Genomic DNA, 27,189 nt, shown 5'->3' with positions numbered 1-27,189 from the left:
TGGTACGGTTGACTGCACCAAAAAGCTCCTTTCTCTTTCAGTTGTTAAGTTATGCTATTGATCTGAAGCCTCATTACTGGTGTGCTTGCATCCCAGTGGCCTGATTCTCAATAGGGTGCAGCAGCTGGGCCATTTTTGTGCCTGGCAACATTTTCCTTTCATGAAATCCATGCAAGTACAGATTGAAATGCACGACACATAATGTATTCTCTAGCATAACGAAAGGGATATGCTCACAGTGGTGGATTGTAATACAATTCAAAGCAGGGCCTCCCCTGTGAAATCAGAGACTCTGCAGGATTAAAACTTCAAAAGTAGAATAGAAAAAAAATGCTCACTCAAAAATTCCATCTCAGAAGTGTAATCAAGGAAACCCAATCTTGTGCAAAAAGTTTTGTACCCTGAATAAATACTCACATTTTCACAAAATTGGATTTAATTTTTGATTAGAAATGCTGGAGGTAATTTTCCTTTTCACCATCTGGGAGAGCAGATCACCCGTCCCTTGTAGAATCTATCCGATTTTCATCACATTGATCTTGATTTTTGATTCAGTATGAAGAGCCACAATTTTGCTTAAAATAACCAAATCTGGTCAGAAATAAATGCAAATAAGGGGAGAAAAAGCAAACTAAGTCCCCAAACAATCAAAAAGGTATCATGTTACCTTTTTCATTTATCTAATGCAAGCATAGTGTCCATTAGATCCAATAATTTACAGTATTCCAGTAAAGATTCACAAATTTATATTTATTTACATATTCAGCTTCCCATATTTAATTGGACCATGTTGGGTTTGAAGAGCAATTTTGTCCAGGTGGCACTCACACCACACTATGGTTCATAGACGCCGAATTTCCTGAGCAGAACAATGACTTGTTACTGCTCATTGCAGTCTGGAAGGCTGTGGAGACAGCTCTATCCTGTTATTGACTGATGTGTGACGCCAGAGACCAAGAATCATGCTCCGAGCTACCAGCACCATTTTATCTCTATACTATAGAATTACTGAGAGTTGCATTGTTGAGAGGGGAGAATTTCTAGACAGTCAAGTGCTATATTTCTTAGAAATAGACATGTACACTGTAAGCTATGTATACTTTTACTAAATTGTGTTTTTCTAACAAACAGAGACTCTATTGCTTTTTATTTAAAATAACCTTTATTAGGTGTGTGCTTACATCTCCTCAGAACTGAGCAGGAACAAGACTTTTTAAACCAGTAGCTAGAAATTTATGAACAGACACCAAAATTTCACACATGAAGCAAAAGTCTGCCAATCAATGACAGAAAAATTGTACTTTGTTCTTTCAGGGCCCAATTAGAACATTGCTGTAGCACTGTCGGAATACAAGGGAAAATAGCAAGGACCCATCTTTCCCAGCCTGCCTTGTAAGGGTCATAAAGTCTGCCCACACTTTACCAAGTAAGTGTTGTATTTCTTGTTTTCTAGTCTCATTCAGGACCCACTGTAATGCAAGGGGCTGGTACACTCAGTGAAAGGAGGCATACGAGCTTCCAGATGGGCAACAGTGGCTCTACCAGTGAGCAGGAGGTGTAGGTGGGGCAGGCCTCTTCCTTAAAGTAGGCAGGTGCCAGATTGGGCAGATGGGCACTAATGATGCTCTTGTTGTGGTGTGAGTACCTTCTAAGCGTGAACCAATTTAGTGTTAGCCATCGGCAAAGCTGACCCAGTCTTCATTTAACCACCAGATAGCTGTGTTTTCCAGCCAGTTAGTCAGTCAATCAGTGATTAGTAGTGGCTGATCTGTGTTTCCATCCTACTACATGAGCAGGGAAGTAAACTGGCCCAGCTGAGAGGAGAAAAGCAAATGTTCTTCTACAGTCTATAGCATTATTGGAATATCTCAAACGTGCTTATAGCTTTATAACAAACTTCCCATCCACCAAACAACAAACAATGCTTCCAGTCACTTTGAAACGAAGTGGTGTTAGAGAGAGATCTCTTAACTATAAAATTTATTTTGGACTTGTCTCGCTTTAACACATCTTAAGTTTTATGTACTAAAAACAAAGTGCTGGAAGTACTCAGCAGGTCCGGCAGCATCTGTGGAGAGAGAAACAAAGTTAACGTTTCAGGTCTGTGACCTTTCATCAGAACTGGCAAAGGTTAGAAATGAAATAGGCTTTGAGCAAGTGAAAGGGGTGGTGGTGGGGGGGGGTGGGGGGGGGGGGGGGTGCTGGAAGAACAACAAAAGGGAAGGTGTGTGATGGGGTGGAGGGCAGGAGAGATTAAATGACAGAGATGTCATGGAACATAAGGCAAAGGGAGTAGTAATAGCTGTAATAAAAGACTAAACATTTGTCCAGAGAGCATTAATGGCAGAATAAATGAATAGCTCTGTTCGAAAGCAAAAACATGAAAAACAAGTTGAAGATTAGTACACGGTAAAGAAAATAAATCAAAATGGCAGTTGTGGTCTGAAGTTGTTGAATTCAATGTTGAGTCCAGAGCGCTATAGAGTGCCTAACTGAAAGATAAGGTACTTTTGTTCCCCCAAAGCAAAGTTAACAGACATTAAACGATATACACAGGAAAGCCTACTTCACTCCAGACATTAGAGCAGGGTGACAAAATTGGGATATGCACAATAGCTGAAAAATGAAAAGTTATTTAAAAAACTCCAGTAGTAATTCCTGTTATTTTCCCTGCAGATTGTGGAAAACTCTCCCACAATACCACCAGTTTAGGAAGGGTACCCTTCTGATGGAACATAAAGTGTACATCCCCAAAACACATTTAATGGTACATAGAAAAGTCCAAGTCCTTCAGATTTTATTAATATTCATTTATGGGATGTGGGCATCGTTGGCTAGGCCAGCATTTCTTGCCCATCCCCAATTGCTCTTGAGAAGGTGATGGTGAGCTGCCTTCTTGAACTGCTGCAGTCCATGTGGGGTAGGTACATCCACAGTGCTGTTAGGAAGGGAGTTCAGATAGTTTTGTATGAATTGATATTTGACTACAATCCTTGTTAAAAAATGTTCCCATCACTAAATACAGTGAACACATTGGGCTGGATTTTACCTTAGGCGGAAAGGAATTCGGCGACGTGAAAGGAGAGATTCATTAAATTTGAGAATAGCTTTTTTCTTCCATGGTATGTTTTCCTTCTTTTCTGAAGGAATGGAGTCTTTGTTCAGATATAATCCTAATCTTCTCCTCACCCTACATTCATGCATGAGACATTTGCAACAGTCCATAGAGAAAAAGGTGCAAGGGATAGGAGCGAGAGATAGGATGTGAGGGCGCGGCCTAATTTCCCCCTCAGCTCAGGTGGCGAGAGCAGTTGCAATGCCCTTGCTGTCATCTGGTTGACGTCAGTTGACTCAGCAGAGACCTGGAACAAAACAAGGTCCTTTTCTGCTCTGCAAAGCTGATTAAACCATCAGGAAACATGCAATACTCCAATTTACATTTGTAGACAGAAGATGCTTTGTTAGGACTTCTGAACAGCCTTCATACTACCACACTAAACAAGTTAATTGCCAAATTCTAATACAATGTTTAAATCACAGCTCTATATCATATACAAAAGTTTTTCAAAAAATACTGTACACTTAGCAGTTCAGCAGAATGCAAACACTGCTCCTATACTATATTATATGTATATACTATTTATTAACACATACTCTCTTTGGCCTCCTTGTCTCGAGAGACAATGGGTAAGTGCCTAGAGGTGGTCAGTGGTTTGTGAAGCAACACCTGGAGTGGCTATAAAGGCTAATTCTAGAGTGACAGACTCTTCCACAGGTGCTGCAGATAAAATTGGTTGTCAGGGCTGTTACACAGTTGGCTCTCTCCTTGCACCTGTCTTTTTTCCTGCCAAATGCTAAGTCTCTTCGACTCGCCACTCTTTAGCCCCGCCTTTATGGCTGCCCGCCAGCTCTGGCGATCACTGGCAACTGATTCCCATGACTTGTGGTCAATGTCACAGGACTTCATGTCACGTTTGCAGACGTATTTAAAGTGGAAACATGGATGGCTGATGGGTCTGATACCAGTGACGAGCTTGCTGTACAATGCGTCCTTGGAGATCCTGCCATCTTCCATGTGGCAGACATGGCCAAGCCATCTCAAGCACCGCTGGCTCAGTAGGGTGTATATGCTGAGGATGTTGGCCGCCTTGAGGACTTCTGCATTGGAGATACGGTCCTGCACATACACTGCCTAGAATTTCCCTGTAGCTGTAATGAATACTCAGATGAAGCTATATTACAATAAACATCACAGTTGGTCAGAAATAATTTATAATGATTTATGACAGGGGTACTAGTATCTAACCCAGAGGCCAACCACAGCTTTAGCAAACCTTTTCCAGTTTTTGATCTGATCCCAGCCTGTTTTCACCCCCAATGCTGCTGCCAGATTTTAATATATCTGCTACTTATTTCACCATGCACCATCCCTCCCTATTGCACAAAGAGTTGGCATAAAACACTGGTTAGCAGGACATATTCAACTGATTCAGCAACTGAATCCTCGAAAGTTAAATTTATTGAAATATCTGCAGAGGACAATATTTACTCTCAAGTAAAGCTAAATGTTCAGACATTTCAAACATGAGGGCAAATAAAGTGGGAAAATACGCATAAGGACTCAAAGGAGACAAAGGAAACTGAAGAGATAAGAAAATTGCAAAAAAAAAAATGAGATGGAGGCAAGAAGTATACATGTTATCCTCATGTTAGTTTCCTGTAGTCTTGCTGTATAACATAGCTTCTCCACCCAAGAGATTGGGCTGGAGACCCAGGTTCAGAGCAATGTCTTAGCTACAGGCTCTGGTCAGCAAACAGATGTACACGTTTCCATGCTGCTAAGCTACCATATCTGGCCTCGACCCCAAACTGCAAACTATCCCAGACTGGGAAATTCAGTGCCCGACTGCTACTGAATACTCTAGATTGGCACTCAGAACTGAAAATGATACCAAGCAGCATGGAGATTTATGGAGACCTCCTGATGTATAGCTCTGTGCACAACTGCCTCTAGTCTCAACACTTGAGGGAATATGCATGGTATGAGGCTGGTGTAATATCTGATCTACAATCACACTTTAGGCAAATAGCTTGTAGAAACAATACATTAATAATGTGATTCAGAATAGTAGTTGCACGTACTGTATCCAATGCCAAGTGAAATCACCGCATTACTTTCAAATTCTGGTCAGTACTTTAAGTACATTTGTATGGTACATAAGGTATTGGTTTTAAAAAAGATGGTGTTGCTTTCTGGTGGGTCTGTAACAACAACCACCTATAAGTGAAGCATTTAGCCAAAAGAAAAACCCCGGTTTATCACTTGAATGAATTTCTGAAAGGAGATCAGGCACCAGGAATTTCTAACTTCCAAGACTGAATACAGAAATGCACTGATTTGATACATTAAATGTTGCACTCATGACATCACCTATATAAACCACAGTTTCCTTGCTTTTGATTTACAATCCAGTTCAGCCTTTTTTCTATATCCCAGCTACATATATAGTCCATTTAAATGTGTTAGATTTTCCAAATACTCACCCAGGGCAATGTACCTGCTCACCATGACCATGAATTGAGGGAAAAAGAAAAGTAAGAAGTGTGCTGCCTCCAATTTTCTGATCCACGCACCCAGTGGATCAGATACCTAACTGCAGGCAGGGACTCAGAATCTACCCCCTTATTTTCTGCTTCAGAAACTTCAGCATCTTGAATGACTTTTGCCTCAAAAAGAAACACAAAAATAGCACTTTCAATTAAATCTTAATGAATGAAATCAAACATTACTGAAAATTGTTTTGCTATATTTGGAGTTTATGATAAGCTCGGTTATCTGCCAGCTAATACTTAAAGCAGTTGTTACAGTGCTGCTGGAGAATCGGTTTAAAACAGATCAAGTGTGTCACTACTCAATGTCTCATTCTCTTCAATGTATTTCAGAATATCTAGTTCATCCATGTCAGCCACTGTACTTTTAAAGGAACCAGGTTCTGCCGTGGGACTACTCCTCCTTTCAGATGGCAAGGCTGGCTTTTTAGGCACAGCTGGCTTAGTTGGCACCTTTGGTTTTGTTTTATTGCTGGCACTCAGCTTCAGTAATTTATCCAAGTCATCTTCAACTCTGAAAATATTAAGAGGACAAAGTACACTAGTGATATTACCAATTTGACAAGCTTATTTTTTTTTTTAAAACATGGTATGCATCACTTTCAATTGTTAATTTTGTGATCAGAAACAGTGAAGAATATACAAGTCATTCAAATCATGTGTCAAGTTAGGTGTCCAGGTTGTATCAACAGCATTTTAACAAAAAAAAACCTCTTTGCTCAAAACATGCATCAGTGACAGTGATTAGGGCTCCACAGGCCAGTAACATGGGGCTGGATTTTACGTCGGGCGGACGGGAGCTGGCCACCAACATAAAAGTCAGTGGTGAACCTGCATCCGACCAGCCTGGGGATCTGACCCGCATTTTACAGGACCATGGGCTTTAATTGTTCAGAGGCAGGACATCCACCCATTTGAGGGAGGATGTCCCACCTCATTGAGTTGCCAGCCAATCATCGAGCCAGCAGATCTTAGTCCCAGCAGTGCCACCGGGAGCTGTGGCCACTGCTGGGACTGCAACCCAGTCGAGGACATGAAGCCAGGACCGAAGGTGAGTAAGGGTTGCCGTGGGAAATCGGTCGCGACCCAGCGAGGCAAGGCAGCCGTCTCAGGTCATGGGGATGGTTGGGAAAGTGGGGGCGACCTTCAGTCGGGCACCCTGTGCCTGACTGTAAGGGCCCGCCCCACCCGGTGCACTGAGGGGCCACCAGGTATCACTGGGCAGCCTTTCACATCTACTGGACATCCGCTTGCCATGGGTAAAATACCCGTGGAGGTGGGCAAAGGCCCTTATGTGGCCATTAAGTGGGCACTTAAGGGACTCAATTGGCCTGGGGTGGGCAGCCTGTTTCTCGCCCCCTGCGGCCCACGTAAAGTGGGGCGGAGGCAGAAGCTGGCCGGGAAGGCCTCCCGCTCAATTTTCCGCCACCCCCCGGCTCGCTGGAGTGGCGTAAAATTCCGGCCATTGTTTTTAAATGGGTGATTAGTAAGAGGAACTGGTGGCTTATACAAATCAAACCTAGTAGCAACTCCAGTTCAGTTAATTATAGTGGCTGAGATGAATTTTATTCTTTTTTGCAAAAACCACTGGCCTCCAAACTGTATTCCAATATGATTACAAAATTGTCCTCGAGAGAATGTCTGGGAAATTGATAATGGAAAACAAGGAAATGGCAGAGGCATTGAACAGGTATTTTGTGTCTGTTTTCACTGTAGAAGACTTAGAAAACCTCCCAAAGATACTTGAAAATCAAGAGGTAAAAGGGAGGGAGGAATGTAAAACAATCACCACCACCAGGAAAACTATTAGACCTAAAGGCTGACAAGTCCCCAGGACCAGATGGCCTGCATCCTAGGGTCTTAGTTGCTGCAGAGACTTTGATTATAATCTTCCAAAATTCCTTAGATTCTGGAAGGGTCCTAGCAGATTAGAAAATAACAAATGTAACAACTTTATTCAAGAAAGGAGGGAGACAGAAAGCAGGAAACTATAGGCCAGTTAGCTTAACATCTGTCATAGGGAAATTGCTGAAGTCCATTATTAAGGATGTTATAGGCAGGATACTTAGAAAATCATAATGGGATCAGACAGAGTCAACATGGTTTTGTGAACGGGAAATCGTATTTAACTAATTTATTAGAGTTCTTTGAGGAAGTAACAAGCAGGATGGATTAAGGGGAACCTGGAGATGTGGTGTCCTTGGATTTCCAAAAGGCATTTGATAAGGTGTCACATCAAAAGTTACAACGCAAGATAAGAGCTTATGGTCTAGGGGGTACATATTAGCATGGATAAAAGACTGGTTAACTAACAGGAAGCAGAGAGTAAGGCTAAATGGGTTGTTTTTAGGTTGGCAAGCTGTAACTAGTAGAGTGCCACAGGGTATCAGCGCTGGGGCCTCAAATATTTACAATTTATATCAATGACTTGGATGAAGGAACCAAATGTACGGTAGCTAAATTTGCCAATGACACCAAGAATAGGAAGGAAAGTAAGTTGTCAAGAGGAGGTAAAGAGTCTACAAAGGGATATAGATAGGTTAAGTGAGTGGACAAAAATTTGGCAGATGGGGTAAAAAGATAATGGGAAAATGTGAACTTGTCCACTTTGGAAAGAATAATAGAAAAGCTGTATACTATTTAAATGGAGAGAGATTGCAGAACTTGGTGGTACAGAGGGATCTGGGTGTCCTAGTACATGAATCACAAAAGGTTAGTATGCAGGTACAGCAAGTGATTAGGAAGGCAAATGGAATGTTGACGTTTATTGCAAGGGGAAAAGAGAGTATAAAAGTAGGGAAGTTTCAATGTAGTTGTACAGGACCTTGGTAAGACCACAGCTGGAGTACTGGTTACAGTTTTGGTCTCCTTATTTGAAAAAGGATATTATTGCAGTAGAAGCAGTCCAGAGAAAGTTCACAACTAATTCCAGAGATGACGGGCTTATCTTATAAATAAACGTTGAATAGGCTGGGCCAATACCCATTGGAGTTTAAAAGAATGAGAGGCGATCTGAATGAAACATATGAAATCCTGAGGGGGACTTAATAGATTGGATACCAAGAGGATGTTTCCTCTTGTGGGAGAGATGAGAACTAGGGGACACAGTTTAAGAAAAAGAGGTTGCCATTTTAAGATGGAGATGAGGAGAATTTTTTTTTCTCAAAGAGGGTCATTAGTCTGTGGAATTCTCTTCCTCAGAATGCAGTGAAGGCTGGATCATTGAATTTATTCAAGGCTGAGTTAGATAGATTTTTAAATAGACAAGGGAGTCAACAGCTATGGGGCCAGACAGGAAAGTGAAGTTGAGACCACAATCAGATCAGCCATGATCTTATCAAATGGCAGAGCAGGCTCGAAGGGCCGAATGGCCTCCTCCTAAGTTCTATATTTCTACATTCCTATTGTTTACCGGGTTTTTCAATTAATTTGGGCAAACTCAAAAAGCACAGATTTAGTAAGACACTGCAGAGTGACATGCATGGTGACATAATGGGATGTGGTCCTAAACTGATGCAAACAATAATATAAAAGCAAAATACTGTGGATGCTGGAAATCCAAAATAAAAAACAAAGTGCTGGAAATACTCAGCAGGTCAGGCAACATCTACGGAGAGAGAAGTAGAGTTAATATTTCAGGTCTGTGACCTTTCATCAGAACTGGCAAAGGTTAAAATGTAATAGGTTTTAAGTAAGTGAAGGGGGAGGGGGGGAACAGAACAAAAGGAAAGGTGTGTGATAGGGCAGAGGGCAGGAGAGATTAAATGACAAATATATCATGGGACAAAGGCAAAGGGAATGCCAACAGTAATATTGAAAGACAAAGCATTAATCCAGACAGTGTGTTAATGGAAGAATAATAAACAGCTCTGTCAAAAAGCACAAACATGAAAAACCAAGTTTAAGGCAGGCACATGGTTAAAAATTTTTTTGAAAAGGCCAATCATGCTCTGAAATTGTTGAACTCAATGTTGACTCCAGTAAGCTGTAGAATTCCTAATCAGGAGATGAGGTGCTGTTCCTCGATCTTGCATTGATATTCACTGGAGCACTACAGCAGGCCAAGGAGAGAAATGTGGGCTTGAGAGCAGGGTGCTGAGTTGAAATAGCAAGCAACCAGAAGCTGAGGGTCATGCTTGTGGACTGAGTGGAGGTGTTCCACAAAGCGGATACTTAATCTGTGTTTGATTCCCCCCAATGTGAGCAGTGAATACAGTATACTAAACTGAAAGAAGTACAAGTAAATCGCTGCTTCACCTGGAAGGAGTGTTTGGGGCCGTAGATGGTGAGGAGAGAGGTATTACACCTCCTGTGAATGCATGGGAAGGCACCGTGGGAAGGGCATAAGGTTTTGGATGTAATGGAGGAGTGGACCAGGGTGTCGTGGACAGAACAATCCCTTTGAAGTGCAGACAGGAGAAGGGAGGGGAAGATGTGTTTAGTGGTGGCATCACGCTGGAGGTGGCAGAAATGGCGGCAGATGATCCTTTGGATGTGGAGGCTGGTGGGGTGGAAAGTGAGGACAAGGGGAACCCTGTCACAGTTCTGGAAGGGAGGGAAGGGAAGGGGTAAGGGCAGAAGTGCAGGAAATGGGTCGGACACAGTTGAGGGCAGGGGTGGGGCAGTCCTTGGTTGAGGAAAAAGGAAGACATATCAGAAGCACTGTTGTGGAAGGTAGCATCATCAGAACAGATGTGTCAGAGATAGAGAAACTGGGAGAATGGAATGGAGCCCTTACAGGAAGCTGGGTTTGAGGAAGTGTAGTCAAGGTGGGAGTCAGTGGGCTTATAGCACCAATACACTCATCAATATACCGGAAAGAGTGTTGCTGGGGGGGCCTAAGTAGGAACGGAACAAGGAATGTTCGACATATCCCACAAAAAGACAGGCATAACTAGGACCTATGGGGGTACCCATAGCAACACCTTTTATTTGAAGGAAGTGAGTGGAGTTGAAGGAGAAGTTGTTCAATGTGAGAACAAGTTCAGCCAGGCAGAGGAGGGTGGTGGTGGATGGGGACTGGTTGGGTCTCTCTTCAAGGAAGAAGTGGAGAGCCCTCTGACTGTCCTAGTGGGGAATGGAGGTGTAGAGAGTTTGGACGTCCATAGTGAAGAGGAGACAGGTCGGGCCTGGAAACCGGAAATGGTTGAAATGACATAAGGCATCAGAAGAGTCACGGATGTAGGTGGGAAGAGACTGGACTGGGGAGAAAATATAGGAAGATAGGAAGAAATAAGTTCAGTGGGGCAGGAACATGCTGAAATGATGAATCTACCAGGACAGTCCTTTTTGTGGATTTTGGGAAGGAGGTAGAAGCAACTGTCTGGAGTTGCGGGATGAGGAGATTGAAAGCTGTAGAGGGAAGGTCACCAGAGGAAATGAGGTCAGTGACAGTCCTGGAGACAGTGGCTTGATGTTCAGTAGCGAGTTCATGGTCCAGGGGGAAGTAGGAAGAAGTGTTTGAGAGTTGGCGCTCAGCCTCTGCAAGGTAGAGGTCGGCGCGCCAGACAACAACAGCACCACCCTTGTCATCAGGTTTGATCACAATGTCAGGGTTAGACCTGATAGAATGGAGAATAGAGAGATGCAGACAGTTCTTGTTCTTTTTTGGAAAAAAAACTTGTAAAAGAATGTGTGCAAGTGACATTAGCAGTGAGTGGTTTAACAAAATAATGAAATCATTCCTATTTTGAAAGACATAAAACAAAATCTGTGTGGCTCAGTAAATGTGTAAATTGCTGAGCGAACAAGCTATGAAAAAGCCAGTGTTTTGTTTGCAATAGAATGTTTTGGTTTCATACCTGTGCACAATGTACTTGACATATTGAGAGTTCCAACTCGTGTAGGAAGCAGATTTCTTGTACAAAACAGCTTGCCACATCCAGTATTTCTTTTTTTAAATTACTGCTTCCATTTTTATAGTTACTCTGACCCCAGATGTATAACTGAAGTTATACATAGGCAGTGCATTCTCGGTAGAAAGTGAAACCAAAAAAAATGTGAAATGCGATTTAGCAAATCAGTTCTGACGTACTGTAGAAGTAGAACAGAAGAATGTAAGAGCCATTTTGGACCCAACACTGGCTGCTAAAATGCAGGTTAGAAGTTGTTTAGAAAGAAAGTAACTGCCCAAATGAAGCAAGCCAGCCCATAAAAACAACAGGGCACATGTTGAGGAGAGAAATGAAAGAAAACAGAATGAGGTTTGTTTACAGTGGTTACAGTATGTTTATTTGCTGTCTAAAATAAAGAAACTTTAACAAATTGGTTTTATCTCACCAATTCAGTCTGCTTACTGCCAAATTGCTATTGGATCCAACCCGGATCACAAAGGGATCCTAATGTATCATCCCTAGGTTACAGGATCATAGAATTAGATAGTGAGCAGTATAACCAGTGGCAGACACTAACTTCTTAAGGGAGTGATCACAACTTCAGTACCTGGGAATATCCAAGAACGACCCAAAATTTGTAACACTGACCATCAGCAAAGCATTTATAATGAATCCTACTTGCCTTCAAGTGAACTGACTATACTGTAACTAATAAATACCTGAATAATTCTTCAGTGTCCTCATCAAGGTTAACATTTATGGCACCATCTTTAAGATTGTAGGCAGCTGGAAGGAATAAAGGGTCACCTGTTCGGACAGTTTCACCCAAGTCTGGGTCCTCAAATAATCTGAAAGCATCTATAGAAAGAGAGAATTCATGTCAACGGACAAGTTATCACTTCATAATATACATTTTTCATATTACAATTTCTGCCAGTGGTCCATGTGATAGATAGCTTCGATAGGCAAGCATGTACTTCCTATGAACCAAAACTTGATCCTATATGCAAAGTGCCTTTGGTGAATTATGAAGTTGTTTGCATTACAACATGCACTGGAAATGGTAAGACCTACTCCTGTAACTAGTGACCTTTCCATAACTGTTACAAAATAATTTTATCAAACCATATGATTTAAGCCATTGTTACAACCAGGTGAGAAAGCGGTCCAGGGTTCCCTTTCAGCCTTCACCTGGTCTTACTGTAACAGGGTTTAATTTTAAACACACCATGTTTTTAGCTCCCCCTTGGTGAATCCTTGTTCACTGCTTTCCAATTATAAGGTAAAGAAACCACCACAAACAGGCTTTCTTAGGTTTAAAGAAAAGTTGAAATTTATTAAAGTTAAACTCTAATTGGTTAATGCCTACGGATACACGCCATGCCCCACGCTAGCATGCATACGTGATACACATATGCAAATTGAGACAGAAAAGAGAAGAAAAATAAAGTGGAAAGGTATGAGGCAATATCTGAAGAGTTGTTATGATTCTTCAAGCTCACTGTAGAGTCCTTGATTGTAGGTAGATCTTGCTTTTTGTTGGGGCCCAATATTCTTTTTAAACCTTGTTCGCTGTAGGAGACTTTTCTCTCTTGGGGTTCATGTGTCTTCAGAGGCTTGTGAGAAAGAGATGAGAGCAGACAGTAGAGAGATCTTCTCAGTCCAGGAGCAAACAGCTTTCTGCCCAAACTGTTTGTACAAATTCAAAAAACTCAAGTTGCCCAGTACGTTCGTCATGTGACTAGCTGGTTTGACCATGTCAGTTTGTGTATTTGGCCATCTTAGCAGTCAACCTGGAATGCAAGCTCCCCCATAGTCAACATCTGGTGATCAAAAGTCCATTGTGGGTTGAATGCGTCAGGGACTGGTTGCTTTGTCCTTCCAAACACTCTGTGTTCACTTTGGCAGGAAGAATAAAAAAGGCACAGCATTCCTTAAATGGGGAACAATTGCAGAATTTCAAGGTGCAGACGGATCTATGAGTTCTACTGCATGAGTCACAACAAGTTAATATGCAGGTACAGCAAGTAATAAAGAAGGCTAATGGAATGCTATCCTTTGTTACGAGAGGAATTGAAAATAAAAGGATGTTATGCTTCAGTTATACAGAACATTGGTGAGACCACATCTCGAATGCAGTTTTGATCTCCCTATTTAAGGAAGGATGTGAATGTTTTGGAGGCGGTTCAGAGGTGGTTTACTAGATTGATATGTGGAATAAGCGGGTTGCCTTATGAGGAAAGTTTGGACAGACTGGGCTGGTTTTCACTGGAGTTTAGAAGAATGAGGGGAGACTTGATTGAAGTATATAAAATCCTGAACAGTCTTGACACTGTTACGACCAGGTGAGAATGGTGTCATGGGGTATTTTACTGTATTCACCTGGTTTTATTGTAACAGGGTTTAATTTTAAACACACTGCATTTTGAGCTCCCCTTTTGTGAATCCTTGGTCACAGTTTTCCAATTAGAAGACAAAGAAATGAGCACACCAGGTTTTCTTTAGGTTGAAAGAAAAGTGAAATTTATTAAACCTTAAACTTAAAATCCAAAACGATTAATGCCTACGGCTATATGACGTGCCCACTCTAGCATGCGTATGCGATTCACACATGCAAATAGGGACAGAAAAGAGAAGAAAAATAAAATGGAGGGGTTTGAGGCAGTCTCTGAAAGGGGGTTTCTTGTTACTGTTTGTGTTTCCAGCACACCGTAGAGTCCTTGATTGTAGACAGCTCTCACTTTTCGTTGGGGCCCAGTATTCTTCTTAAACCTTGTTCACTGTAGGAGACTTTTCTCTCTTGGTGTTCATATGTCTTCAATGGTTTCCGAAAATGGTGAGAGCGAGATGAGAGCAAACAGGAGAGAGATGTTCTCAGTCCAGGAAAAAACAGCCTTCTGATTTCAAATTCCTTGATGGAAAGTCAAATTCAAAAAATTCCAACAGTCAGCCAGCCATGTGACCAACCACATCTGTTTGTGTATTTGGCCATCTCAGCAGTTAACTTGGAATGCTAGCCTTTCCACCTTCAACGTCTGGTAATCAGAAGTCCACTATGGATTAAATTGGAGCAGGGAATAGCTCCTTTGTACTTTGAAGTACTTGTCTATTGATATGCTAATGTCTCTCTCCAGTCAGGGGCTTGCAATTTTAAGTTTTAATGTTCATGTGGCTAAATTAATTTTCCTCATTCTTGGCAGGTGGGGAGGCTTGCCTGACAGCAGGATGAATGTGGAGGAGATATTTACTCTTGTGGGCGAGTCCAGAACTAGGCGGCACTCTTTGAAAATTACGGGTCGCCCTTTTAGGACAGAGACGAGGAGAAATTTTTTCTCTGAGGGTTGTGCGACTTTGGAATTCTCTGCCACAGAAGGTGGTGGAGGCAGGGTCATTGAATATTTTTAAGGTGGCGGTAGATTGATTCCCTTGCCTAACAAGAATCTAAGATTATCAGGGGTAGATGGGAATGTGGAACTTGAGACAGAAGCAGATCAGCCATGATCTTATTAAATGGTGGAGTAGGCTCGACAGGCTGAATGGTTTACTTCTGCTACTAATTCGTATGGTAGTATGATCAGTTGGCAGAATGAATACAGTGTTATGACCAGGTGAGAAAGGGGTCTAGGGTTCCCTCAACCTTCACCTTGTCTTAGCATAACAGAGATTAATTTTAAACACACTGTATTTTGAGCTCCCCCTTAGTGAATCCTTGTTCACTAACTTCCAATTATAAGGCAAAGAAACTAACCAAGCATGTTTTCATAGGTTTAAAGAAAAAAGGTTGAACTTTATTAAACTTCAACTCTAATTCACCTACGGATACATGATGTGCCCATGCGAGCATGCATACGTGATACACACATGCAGATGGTGACAGAAAACAGCAGAAGAAATGAAGTGGAAAAGTTTGAGGCAATATCTGAAGATGGTTTTGGTTACTGTTCTTTGAGCTTGCTGTAAAGTCCTTGATTGTAGGTAGGTCTTGCTTTTCGTTGGGACCCAGTATTTTTCTTAAACCTTGTTCGATGTAGGAGACTTTTCACTCTTGAAGTTCATGTGTCTTCAGTGGGTCCAGAGGCTTGAGAGAGAGATGGGAGAAGACAGGAGAGGTCTTCTCACTCCAGGAGCAGAGAGTCTTTTTCAGAGTTCAAAAACTTTGTGGCTAATTCAAAAAACCCTGGACCAGCCAGTTAGTTATGTGACCAGCTGGTTTAACCAGTCCTGATTTTTGTGGATTGTATCACCTTAGCAGTCTCTGGAATGCTCTTCCTTACACCTTCAATGTTTGGTGATCAAAACCCATTGTGGGTTGAATGTGTCAGGGAATGGTACTTTTGTCTCCACAAGCACTGTCTGTTAGTATGCAAATGTTTTTCAGCTAAGTGTCTGGCAGCCCTTGTAACAGGCCTTCTCTTCTTCCCAGCAAGTTCAAAATCAATGCTCATATGACAAAATTAATATGCCTCACTCTTGGCAGGTGGGGCCTGCATGACAATAGTAATAGTTGATTTATCATCAGTACTGAACAGTTCCAAATTATTAATAGCTTGAAGTTGCAGTAATTCTCATAATCTTGGATAAATATCTGTTAAAAACAGGTTTTAATGTCAAAGACATGGCATACAGGCCACCATTTGCCTTAAACCTATAAGGTGCCAGAGAAAGAAGGGAACTAAAGAATATAGGCACACAGCTAGTTTTAAAACTTTTCTTTCCTCTTAATGTCAAACTGAAAAATAACGTAAGATGAAAAATAGAATTCAATCACAATTCAAATCATAAGTTTAAAAAAAAATTCTATTCACAAGTTGGGGGTGGGCACCTTCAACCTGATTACAAGAAGCTTGAAGAGATCTTGGTGGCGAGCTTCAAAAAAGGCACGGCACATGCGCTAGTTGTGCGCCCATGAGTCGCCGAGATATTTTGCGTGGCAGCTCGTTAACATGGAAGGGGCGGACTGCCTGTCCCCGATGACAGAGGGGGTGAGCGCTCCATCCACACCACACAGGTGCCGGCGCCATTTTTAAAGGGCTTCATGCCCTTCCATTTCATTTTAATGTTTAAACGAACAGATTTTCCAAAAAATAATAAAATTTTATTCACACTTACATTCCCATCTCCCACCTCCCCCCCCCCCCCAAGTGAATAATCAGTTTATTATTTGTCCTCTCCCCCATAAAAAAGTAGATTTTCGATCATGACCTTTCCCCCCAAACTTCCTCTACTCTAACCTTCAACCTCTTCCCACCATCCCTTCAACCAATCGCGCTTGTTTTTGCCACTCTTCTCCACCCAGCCCCCCCCCACCCTGAAAAATTCACTTCTCCCCCTTCAACCACCAGCGTCCCGCCTTGGATCTTCAAATGGAGATCCGAAGGCATGGGACTTCCGGCAAGCGACCAAAATATTGGTGCGGGACAGCCTTCGTGCAAAGGTAGGTAATTATTCATTCATTACAATTTATTAACAAATTTAAATTAAGTTTATTTTTCCAAGCAGCTGGGGTGCCGCCCCAAGACCTCACCTCCGCCAGTAAAATGGGGCAGGGCCTTCCCGGCATCAAGGCCCATGGCAGGTCTCTCCCGGAGGTATTTTCCGGGCATCCCTGCCACAACCCCAACGTCGGGGGGCTGTAAAATTCAGTCCTTTGTGTCTCTCTGCTAATTTGCTTTACACATGTTGAGAAGGATACACATTGCTGCCTAACGTGCAAAATGTCTCTTCAAAATGTACTATTCCTGTGCAGACGTGTTTTGATTTCAGAGCAAAAAAAATCCACTTCACAGACTGCTGGCTTTGTTCTGGAAATAAAGAATTGAAGGTAAATGCCATGGTAACATACACAAATGGGTTTTGGTCAAGCCTATGGGTGAAGCTCAGGATACTTTCCAGTGCCAGTTTGACTCAGTGGTCGCACTCAAATCCAATTTTAGGGATTCAAGCACAACCTAGGTTTATATTCCAGTGCAGTACAGAGGAAATACTGCACTGTTGAAGGTTAATGAATGAGAAGTTAAACAGAAGCTCTATCTACCTGTTCAGATGAATAGAAAAGATCCCACGGTATTATTCAAAGGAGCAGAAGCGTTTTCCTAGTCAACATTTATCCCTCAACTAATGCCAAAACAGAGATTCTGGCTGTGGATCTTTGCTCTGTACAAATTTGGCTGCTGCATTTGCCTATGCTACAGTAACTACACATCAAAAGTAATTTAAATGAGCTGTGAAGTGCTTTTGGATGTCCAGAAGACACGAGGAAGAATCTGGTCCTTGTTTTGCCCATTTTCCAGACAGAAAACGGGTACAACTAGAGCAATTTCAGGGTGCAACGACACAGGCATCGATCTGCACCTGTGTTACAGGTGCTGCCATATTTGCAAAGGTATATTTACAGATATCTCGAGTGGTCACCTAAAATGGGGATCAACATATGCAAGATGTCTAATGCCTCTCTTAGGACCTCTCTGCTAAATTGGAGTGCCTTGAGGGCAGTGTGCGAGAGGTCTGCTCCACTCAGGGTTTCCTGTCATGGATGCAGTCTAGCACGCGGCCACCACCAAACAGCAAGTTACTTGTTAGGTTTGTTGTGGATCAAGAACCTCTTTCCAGCTCCACACCACTTCCAACGGCTGCTGCTGATCCATGAATGCATCTCTTCCCATTGCCCTCCCCTCATCCCACACCACTGCTGCCACCTCCCCCAACCCCCATTAACTCCCTTCCACAACAGGACTTACTTGAGGCTCACTGCTGGTGAGGCAAATAGCCCAAAGTTGATGTTGTGAAATGGGTGAGCTGCTTCTTGAGGCATAACAGATACTGGTGTTCATTCATATTAACAAAATAAGATCTGAGGCCCCAATCTTAGATGAGCCTCAGGCCTCTCAATTGAGGCGTGTGCTGTCTGCATGTAGTTGCTCATGCACCCTAAAAAGGGCCATAGCCAGTTTCTATCCCAAAGTATCCCAAGCAATATGTTCCCAGCTCCCATCAAGTTAAAAGCTGAAAACTTTGTTGGTGGATAAAACCTCCTGAATAAGTAATGTTACAGCTACCTGTCCAGGTATAGTATCACTAATACAGTTAGCAAATTGGCAAGTTATTTCTTATTTTTGTACCCAAGAAATTATAAGATGAAAGTTCTGTAGTCAGGTGAAAACTGCTGTATATATAACCTTGCAGTATAAGTTATAAAAGCAAAGAAAACATCTTAAAAAAGAGATGTTAATGCTGCAGCAAATATAATGTCTGCTATCCCAGAAAACTTGGCAACGTAGCAACCTGGCTTCTGGATGAGCTGGTCCGACAACACAATCATCCAGTGCAGTCTTAATTAAAGGTGACAAATACCTCTATGCAGTCATTATACAAATTATTGGTGGTGATATCAGTGGATAAATATTACTGAAACAAATTCAAAACAAGACAGGTTAATACCTGCATTAAAATAGCAGACAGATGAATATTGTACATTGGCAGCTCACCACCACCTTCTCAAGGGCAATTAGGGATGGGTAAGAAATGCTGGCCTAGCCAGTGATGCCTACATCCCATGAATGAATTTAAAAAAAAAACATATCCACTTCCACTCCACCAGGATGGCCTGCAGGCCCTCCATTTCTTTCTTGAATGGATGCCCAACCAGTCCCCATCCACCATCATCCCCCTCCACCCAGTAGAACTTATTTTTTAAAAAGCACTAAACAACTTCTCCTTTAACTCTACTCGCTTCCTTCAAATATATAAAGTATCTCTACAGGAACCTGCCTTTTCATGGGGTATTTGTAACATTCTTTGTTCCAGTCCCCTCCCTCACCTCTTCTTCCAGGACATGGATGACTGTAGCATTGCTGCTCTGGACTTACGCCTGAACTGAAAAATTTCTTGAACTTTGCTTCCAATTTTCACCCTTCCCTCACCTTCATCTGACCAAGTTCTACTATAAGCCCACTGACTCTCACAGTTAGTTTGATTACACTTCCCTCCACCCTGCTTCCTGAAAGAACACTATTCCTTTTCCCCCAGGTTTCTCGGTCCCATCTGTTCTGATGTTACCTTCCACACCAGTACTTCAGATATGTCTTCCCTTTTTCTCAACCAAGGATTCCACTTCACCATTCCAGAACTTCTGACCTTATCCCTTCCCCTTCCTCCCAAAACCTGGTTCCCCTTGTCCTCATCTTCCACCCCACCAACTTTCACATTCCTCCTTGAGATGTGAGCAAGGAGAGAAAAAAAAAAGTAATCTTATTGGAGTAAATGCAACTGGTCATTAGCTTCTAACTTACCAAATACTTACCATCTTTGAAAGAGGATTTCATGGTAAGTGGCGTGGAGAAACCTTTCACTGGTTCAAAAAAGCAAACATCAGCATCCACTTCCTCATCAAAAAGTGTCAACTTCAGTTTAGTCTCCTGGTTAGAAGACTCCGTATTCTTCAATCTATAGCTGAAAACAAATTTGCGGAATGTTAGGGAATCAGGTCATTAAGGGCAAATACCCCAAACAATTTAAACATTTTAATGTCTTTACAAAGTTTAATTTTATTGATGTACTTCTTGTTTTTAAAAAAGCAGTCTGATAATTGAAACATCACCAAAGGAGTTCCAGCTGAATGAGGTGCACTGGATAACTAGCTTTTTCAAAAAAGATGCTGCTTGACCTGCTGAGTATTTCCAGCACTTTGTTTTTATTACAGTCCAGATCTCCCAGCGACCCTTGTAAACAAACAAAATCCATGGACTCCTTTTCAGTTTTAAAACACAAATCTTCAAAACTTAACATAAAAAAATGGAAGCACTCATCAGACTATGTAAGAGAAGAAACAAAGTGCCTTTGCGCTTGGTAAACGCTGTAGTCACAATTTCCCAAGCCTCTGCTGCTATTTAGTTTTATTTGGGGGGGGCGGGGAAGTGAAGTAGGAGAGCTTTGTTTCCTCTGAGTAAGAACAAATCCAGAGAGAGAACAAATTGTTTGCAAATGCCATACACTGCTTCCTGAGGTCAATGTCAGACTTGGAGTGCCTTGCCTCTGCAGAGACTGCAGTGACTGAGGAGCAGTCTGGATTTAATGAGTGATTGCTGAGGGAACAGTTCATAGAGATAGATCAGAAAGCAGGGCGATGAGGGGTGTGTCTCACATCATTAATCATACGGCTGAATAAAAGAACAGCATCAATGTGCCGTTTAGAAGTGCTGCTGGTTTATATTGTAACTTAAAGGGGCAGTGTACTAAAAAGGGGGCAGTGTACTAAAAAGTATCAGATCGGATCATAGAGCACAAAAAGTGGCCATTTGGCCAATCTGGCCTCTGCTGACTCAGTTACCAATTAGTCCCATTCCCCTGCTCTTTCCCCATAGCCCAGCAAATCTTTGCCCCTTCAAGTACTGATCCAATTCACGGTTATGATTGAATCGTCTTATGACGGTGCAATGGACCTGTCCTACTGCCTTATTTTAAGGAATGGGATTCATCAACACAGGAGAATGAGCGAGATCCATGAAGTCTGAAGCATTCCAATTTTCCTATTTTAGGTACTTAAATCTGCTCAGACACCAGAGTTTTTGAAGTGCTAGAGGTGGAGACCTGGGATGTACAACTGATTAAGTATTTGTCATTTATCTTTGGAACCCAGGCTTTAAATTCAGCTTAGGTACAATTGCCTCGGTTCCTAGTAAGGCTGGATTCGCATTGTAAGACTGGCAGAAATTGGCAATTTTCCTCTGTTGGCTGGTGTGGGAAATAGTGAGGAACATGGCGGTGATAACAGGTAGGTTTTTTAAAAATTCTTTGCAAAGCATTTTCAGATGAATATAATCCAGTTATTAAATAAGACACTAATGAAGTTTATAAACTTTCAATTTATACTTAGGAAAAATAGCAACTCATGATTTTTTTTTGACCAAGTCTCTCAATTTTTAAGGGTTTGTCTTTTGATTTACGACATGGTGGGCTTGGCATATCTGAGCTCGCACTTTCAGCAAATTAACAGGCAAAAGCTTTCTTTGAGCTAGAGGGGGCAGGGGCGAGTCTATAATGGCGGACAAAGTCAAGCCAGCTCGAGGAAATTCTGGCCTATTACCTACCAAGTTGTAGTTTCACCATTTTAGGTTTCCTTTCAGTGTTATCTGCACCTGATTTTCACCCATTCTGGAACTACATCATTACCTTCCCTTGCAGTTAAAATGGGAAAAAAAAACTGTGACCATATTAGATAATTGCTCACATTCCACCTTTTACCAGACCAGATTTCAGTTTGTGGTCTACTATGGAGAAGGACAATGTGAGTGTAGAGATCAGGAGGGGGATTGTGATATACTTGAACAAATTAGAATTGAAAGGGAGGAGTATTAGCAGTTTTAGCAGGCTTAAAAGTGGATAAATCCCCAGGCAGTTGTGTGAGGGAAGGGAGGAGATTGCAGGGGCTCTGACACAAATTTTCGTGTCATCTTCGTGGCCACAGGACTGGAGGACAGCGAATGTGGTACCATTATTCAAGAAGGGTAGTAGGGATAAACCAGGTAATTACAGGACAGTGAGTCTAACATCAGTGGTAGGGAATCTATTGAAAGAAATTCTGAGGAACAGGATTAATCTCCATTTGGAGAGGCAGGGATTAATCAGGGATAGTCAGCATGGCTTTGTCAGGGGGAGATCATGTCTAACAAATTTGATTGAATTTTTCGAAGCGGTGACTAGATGTGTAGATGAGGGTAACATAGTTGATGTAGTCTACATGGACTTCAGTAAGGCTTTTGATAAAGTTCCGCATGGGAGATTGGTTAAGAAGGTAAGAGCCCATGGGATCCAGGGCAATTTGGCAAATTGGATCCAAAATTGGTTTAGCGGCAGGAGGCAGAGGGTGATGGTCAAGGGTTGTTTTTGCGAGTGGAAGCCTGTGACCAGTGGTGTACCGCAGGGATCGGTGCTGGGACCCTTGCTCTTTGTAGTGTACATTAACGTTTTAGACAGTGAGTATAGGAGGTTTGATCAGTAAGTTCACAGATGACACGAAAATTGGTGGCGTCATAAATAGTAGGAGGAAAGCCTTAGATTATAGGACGATATAGATGGGCTGGTAAGATGGGCAGTGCAGTGGCAAATGGAATTTAATCCTGAGAAGTGTGAGGTGATGCATTTTGGGAGGACTAACAAGGCAAGGGAATATACAATGGATGGTAGGACCCTAGGAAATACAGAGGGTCAGAGGGACCTTGGTGTACTTGTCCATAGATCATTGAAGGCAGCAGCACAGGTAGATAAGGTGGTTAGGAAGGCATATGGGATACTTGCTTTCATTAGTCGAGGCATAGAATGTAACAGCAGGGAAGTTATGATGGAGCTGTATAAAATGCTAGTTAGGCCACAGCTGGAGTACTGTGTATAGTTCTGGTCACCACACTCTAGGAAGGATGTGATTGCACTGGAGAGGGTGCAGAGGAGATTCACCAGAATGTTGCCTGGACTGGAGCATTTCCGTTATGAAGAGAGACTGGATAGGCTAGGGTTGTTTTCCTAAGAGCAGAGAAGGCAGAGGGGGGACATGATTGAAGTATACAAAATTATGGGGCGTAGATAGGAAAAAACTTTTTCGCTTAGCGGAGGGGTCAATAACCAGGTGCATAGATTTAAAGTAAGGGGCAGAGGGTTTAGAGGGGATTTGAGGAAAAAAAAATTTCACCCAGAGGGTGATTGGAATCTGGAACGCATTGCCTGAAGGGGTGGTAGAGGCAGGAACCCTCACAACATTTAAGAAGTACTTAGATGAGCACTTGAATCAACGTAACATACAAGGCTACAGGCCAAGTGCTGGAAAATGGGATTAGAATAGATAGGTTTGATGGCCGGCACAGACACGGTGGGCCGAAAGGCGTGTTTCTGTGCCATACAACTCCATGACTCTAACAAAATACGATTGGAAAATTGCTTCAAGAAATGCAAAACAATGTAATATTGATGATCCCCACCCAAATAAAGCTATCAGTTACTACTTTTGTATAATGGGAACAGCTTATAATGGGATGTGTAGTTTGATTATCCATTGGATAGTTTCCAGAGATGCTGAGTGGAGAAATAAGGTGCCTCCCAGAACAGATCTTAGTGGGCAAGGTGACGTGATGGGTTTCATGGTCTGCGGCTATGGCCACAATCACACCACATCATCCCTCACCTTCCCCTTGTGGAGTAGGTGGCCGCCTGCCCAGTGCAGATTCGGTTGAGCACTGACCCCGAGGGAGGTTGAAGCCTCTGCTATTGGGTCACTGATGAGGGGCTGGTTTTTTATGCTGCATGTGTCCCATGATACCGTCCACCTGGATAGTGGGTGGATATCAGCTGCACGAATATTAACTGCTGTTTCACAGATTGACAGACACGATTTTGTGTGTTTTCTTGGTAGATTTTTCCAAGTCTTCATGAATGGGAAGGTCAGTATCAGTCATGACTTTTTCCATCTTGCATGGGTCTTTTTCAACATCTATATGGCGTAACTTGCACTTCATATGTCAGTACAGGTGGAACACTTCTCTCTGCAACAGTGGTCCTAGTCTACTCTGCTGCACAACACTGCTCTGTCTCATGGTCCTGCAGCCACCACACAAAGATCAAGGACATGCAGCTAAATGCCACTGTGTCAGGAACACTCAAATCCACTCCAACTAAGTGGCTCCCAGTGCTGTTCCCCATTGTCTGGCCTGCTATTCGCTGCAACGTCATTGTGTTTTGAGATGGAAAAAAAAAGCCACCAACTTGTAAATTTCTACCCTTTTTAGATTCACCCACCACCCTTTTATCCACAAAGTCTTGAAGACATTTTGTTTCACATCTTTACTTCAATAATTATGGGTGGCACAGTGGCGAGCACCGCAGCCTCACAGCTCCAGGGACCCAGGTTCAATTCTGGGTACTGCCTATGGGTGGCACAGTGGTTAGCACCGCAGCCTCACAGCTCCAGGGACCCAGGTTCAATTCTGGGTACTGCCTGTGCGGAGTTTGCAAGTTCTCCCTGTGACCGCGTGGGTTTTCACCGGGTGCTCTGGTTTCCTCCCACTGCCAAAGCCTTGCAGGTAATAGGTAAATTGGCCATTGTAAATTGCCCCTAGTGTAGGTAGGTGGTAGGGAATATGGGATTACTGTAGGGTTAGTATAAATGGGTGGCTCTTGGTCGGCACAGACTCGGTGTGCCGAAGGGCCTGTTTCAGTGCTGTATCTCTAAATAGTTATGCCTGTTTAATTGGATATACCACTGTAATCTTATGATTGTCATTTTAAACACTATTATAATGATCAACAGCCATTTTCCTTGAGGGTAAATTCCTCTCAAATCTACATATGGCAGCAAAAATAAATGTATTGCACAATTGTCTTGTCTTTGGCTTCCTTGTCTCGAGAGACAATGGCTAAATGTATAAATAAATGTATTGCACAATTATCCCATAAAGATTAAAGCTAGTTACTTTTGCTTTCACTCAACCTTTCCATGGTAAAGTGTTGAATCATTTTATTAAAAAAGGTTTGTCAGTTACCTTTGTTTTACAAGATGAGGTGGGACCTCAAAGTTGCCTTATTCTAGCTTCCAGCATCATGCAACAATAGGACCTTCCCTCTCCTTCCTGCCATTGGTTTCAACATGAAAACGGAAACAGTCGGCACAGAATGCATGGGTTTAAAATACAGCTGGCACCTTCAACCAGGAAACATCTTACTCTGCCCTCCCACTAACACTGTGTACCTTAACAGGGGAAGAGTTTAGGGTGAGAAGTTTTTAAGAAAAACACAGAATTACACTGATGCCTATTTTGGTACAAAGTAGAACTACTAAAAGCAGCAGAAAAGGCAACTATGGAAAATAGACAAAATGAAATAGAATTATTTCACTTTATCCCACTTTAGTTCAGTTATACAGGAACAAGCAAGTTGATCAAACTGACATTCTGACTCTAGCTGTTATTATGGTTTTGAAAAAGTATTTATAGCCATCAGATAAGTTCATCCGGTAAATTATGACTAAAGTCTCGGATTCATTAACAATCGCTCCTAAAGCATAAAAGAAGCAATTATTTCATTACCATAAATCTTGCAGCTGTAATAGTAAGTTGATGAAATATTAGAACAAATTTTTGTTCCGCCTCATCCTGACTCATGCTGGAGTATGGTTACACAAGCAGCAGTAATTTCCATGATCATCCAGGCAGCTATATTTAAGCCAAGACAACTGGCAGACACTGCCTGACCTTTAGCACCAGGAATGCCCATTTCCTGGGCACAAAAACCAAGGAGAGAGGCAGAGATCCAGTACGCTGCCTTAGGATATCTGGGATGTCTCGAGGGGGCACGGGGGCTGGATGGTGGTGGTGGGCAGCAGCGGAGGACTATTGCTCACTTAATGAGGTGGGATAGGTATTTAATCCATTGTCCAGAATGGTCAACCCATATGTGAGATTTCAATTCCTTCAGTTTCCTCCTGTTGCTAGCATGTTACATTTGTCAGTAATGAAGGGCTGTCACATCTGCCTCATTGCCGCAAATAAAAAAACACCCAGAGCTGTTACTGTGGTCCTTGCCATTGGTTGCATAATCAATGCTAACTTCTTGGTCCTTATTCTTTCTCCACTATAAGAATACTGGCACCATGGAGCGTGAAGAGGGTAAAAGAGAGGAGGCCCAACACAAGTCTATCAAGCATTCCAGGCCTCGAGCATCAGCCTAGTAAAATCCACGTCAGCGAATCAGAAAGAGGGAGTCAAGGGGAGAATTGGGTGAAGCACTGAATGCCTGCGGAGGAGAAGCAAGTGAAGGTGGCGTCAGATGAACTACGACAGGGAGGAAGAGAGGGGCCAGATAGGCAGCGGTTGCAAGGCTTACCAATTCATACTTCACTAGGCTGCATACTGAACTGCAGTCAGATCAGATGTTCTTCTTGCAGCCTTTTAAGAATCTGAAAAAGCTCCCTGCATAGAAATGCAGCAGCATTGCTACAACTTCTATGTAAGCAAGAAGGTTTGGGGAAATGAAGAGCACCACAGAATGACTAGCACCTTCAGGGCATCCTGTGGAAGGCGCTTCCTAAAAAGAACTGATGCCTCTTTTCTCAATTACAGTGGCACCACTACAGAGATCTTATGTTTTTACAGAAGGCTCTTACTGTTGATCAGCAGAGGTTAGGTGATTAGCTTGAGCATACCTTAATAGCAAAGCTTCAGTTCTGCCCAAGGGTCTGGCTCCACACAGATACCCGGTAATCAAAAGCAGCAGCCAGCAGCTGAGAATATGGTAGAATCATCACTACTGACCCAAAATTACCCCTCCTTGGCCTAGTGCTCAGTAACAGTTTATGGTGCTCTCTCCTGGTGTTGCCTTGCCGACCGTCAAGACTGTCGTAATCTGAAGATTACATTGAATACTATCTGTTCATGAAACACCCTGAAGACCCTCCCATTGTAGGGTGGCAGGGCAGGTTGAGAAAGTGGTTAATAAAGCATGCGGGATCCTGGGTTTTATAGGTAGGCAGAGTGCAAAAGCAAGGAAGCAAGAAACCTGGATAAAACATTGGTTTGGCCTCAACTGGAGTATTGTGTCCAGTTCTGGGCACCACACTTTAGGAAGGATGTGAAAGCTTTAGAGAGGATGCAGCAAAGATTCACATGAGTGGTTCCAGGGATGAGTAACTTCAGATACATGGATAGATTGGAGAAGCTGAGTTTGTTCTCCTTAGAAACGAGAAGGTTGAGAGGAAATTTGATAGAGG

The 27,189-nt window shown here is 42.5% G+C and overlaps 1 protein-coding gene and 1 long non-coding RNA gene across 2 annotated transcripts in view; one reads left to right on the top strand and one right to left on the bottom strand.

Annotated features, from left to right (window-relative positions):
* The first annotated feature begins 1,324 nt into the window (after positions 1-1,324).
* Positions 1,325-24,871, top strand: LOC137357214 (uncharacterized). Its single transcript, XR_010971155.1, has 4 exons — positions 1,325-1,426; positions 21,079-21,213; positions 23,842-23,869; positions 23,957-24,871. It is a non-coding gene; the product is annotated as an uncharacterized lncRNA (long non-coding RNA).
* The window catches only part of hs1bp3 (HCLS1 binding protein 3), a 119,459-nt gene continuing 96,771 nt past the window's right edge, over positions 4,502-27,189 (bottom strand). The window contains exons 5-7 of the mRNA XM_068023367.1: positions 19,744-19,892; positions 12,164-12,302; positions 4,502-6,124 (exon numbers count right to left, since the gene is read on the bottom strand). Coding sequence (XP_067879468.1) covers positions 5,887-6,124; positions 12,164-12,302; positions 19,744-19,892 — 526 coding nt within the window. The 3' untranslated portion in view covers positions 4,502-5,886. The remainder of the gene's footprint in view (positions 6,125-12,163; positions 12,303-19,743; positions 19,893-27,189) is intronic.

This window comes from Heterodontus francisci, chromosome 3, assembly GCF_036365525.1.
Source record: "Heterodontus francisci isolate sHetFra1 chromosome 3, sHetFra1.hap1, whole genome shotgun sequence".
Classification (NCBI taxonomy): Eukaryota; Metazoa; Chordata; class Chondrichthyes; order Heterodontiformes; family Heterodontidae; genus Heterodontus; species Heterodontus francisci.
The sequence above is the reverse complement of the archived record's forward strand: the minus strand, read 5'-3'. Positions and strand labels throughout refer to the sequence as shown.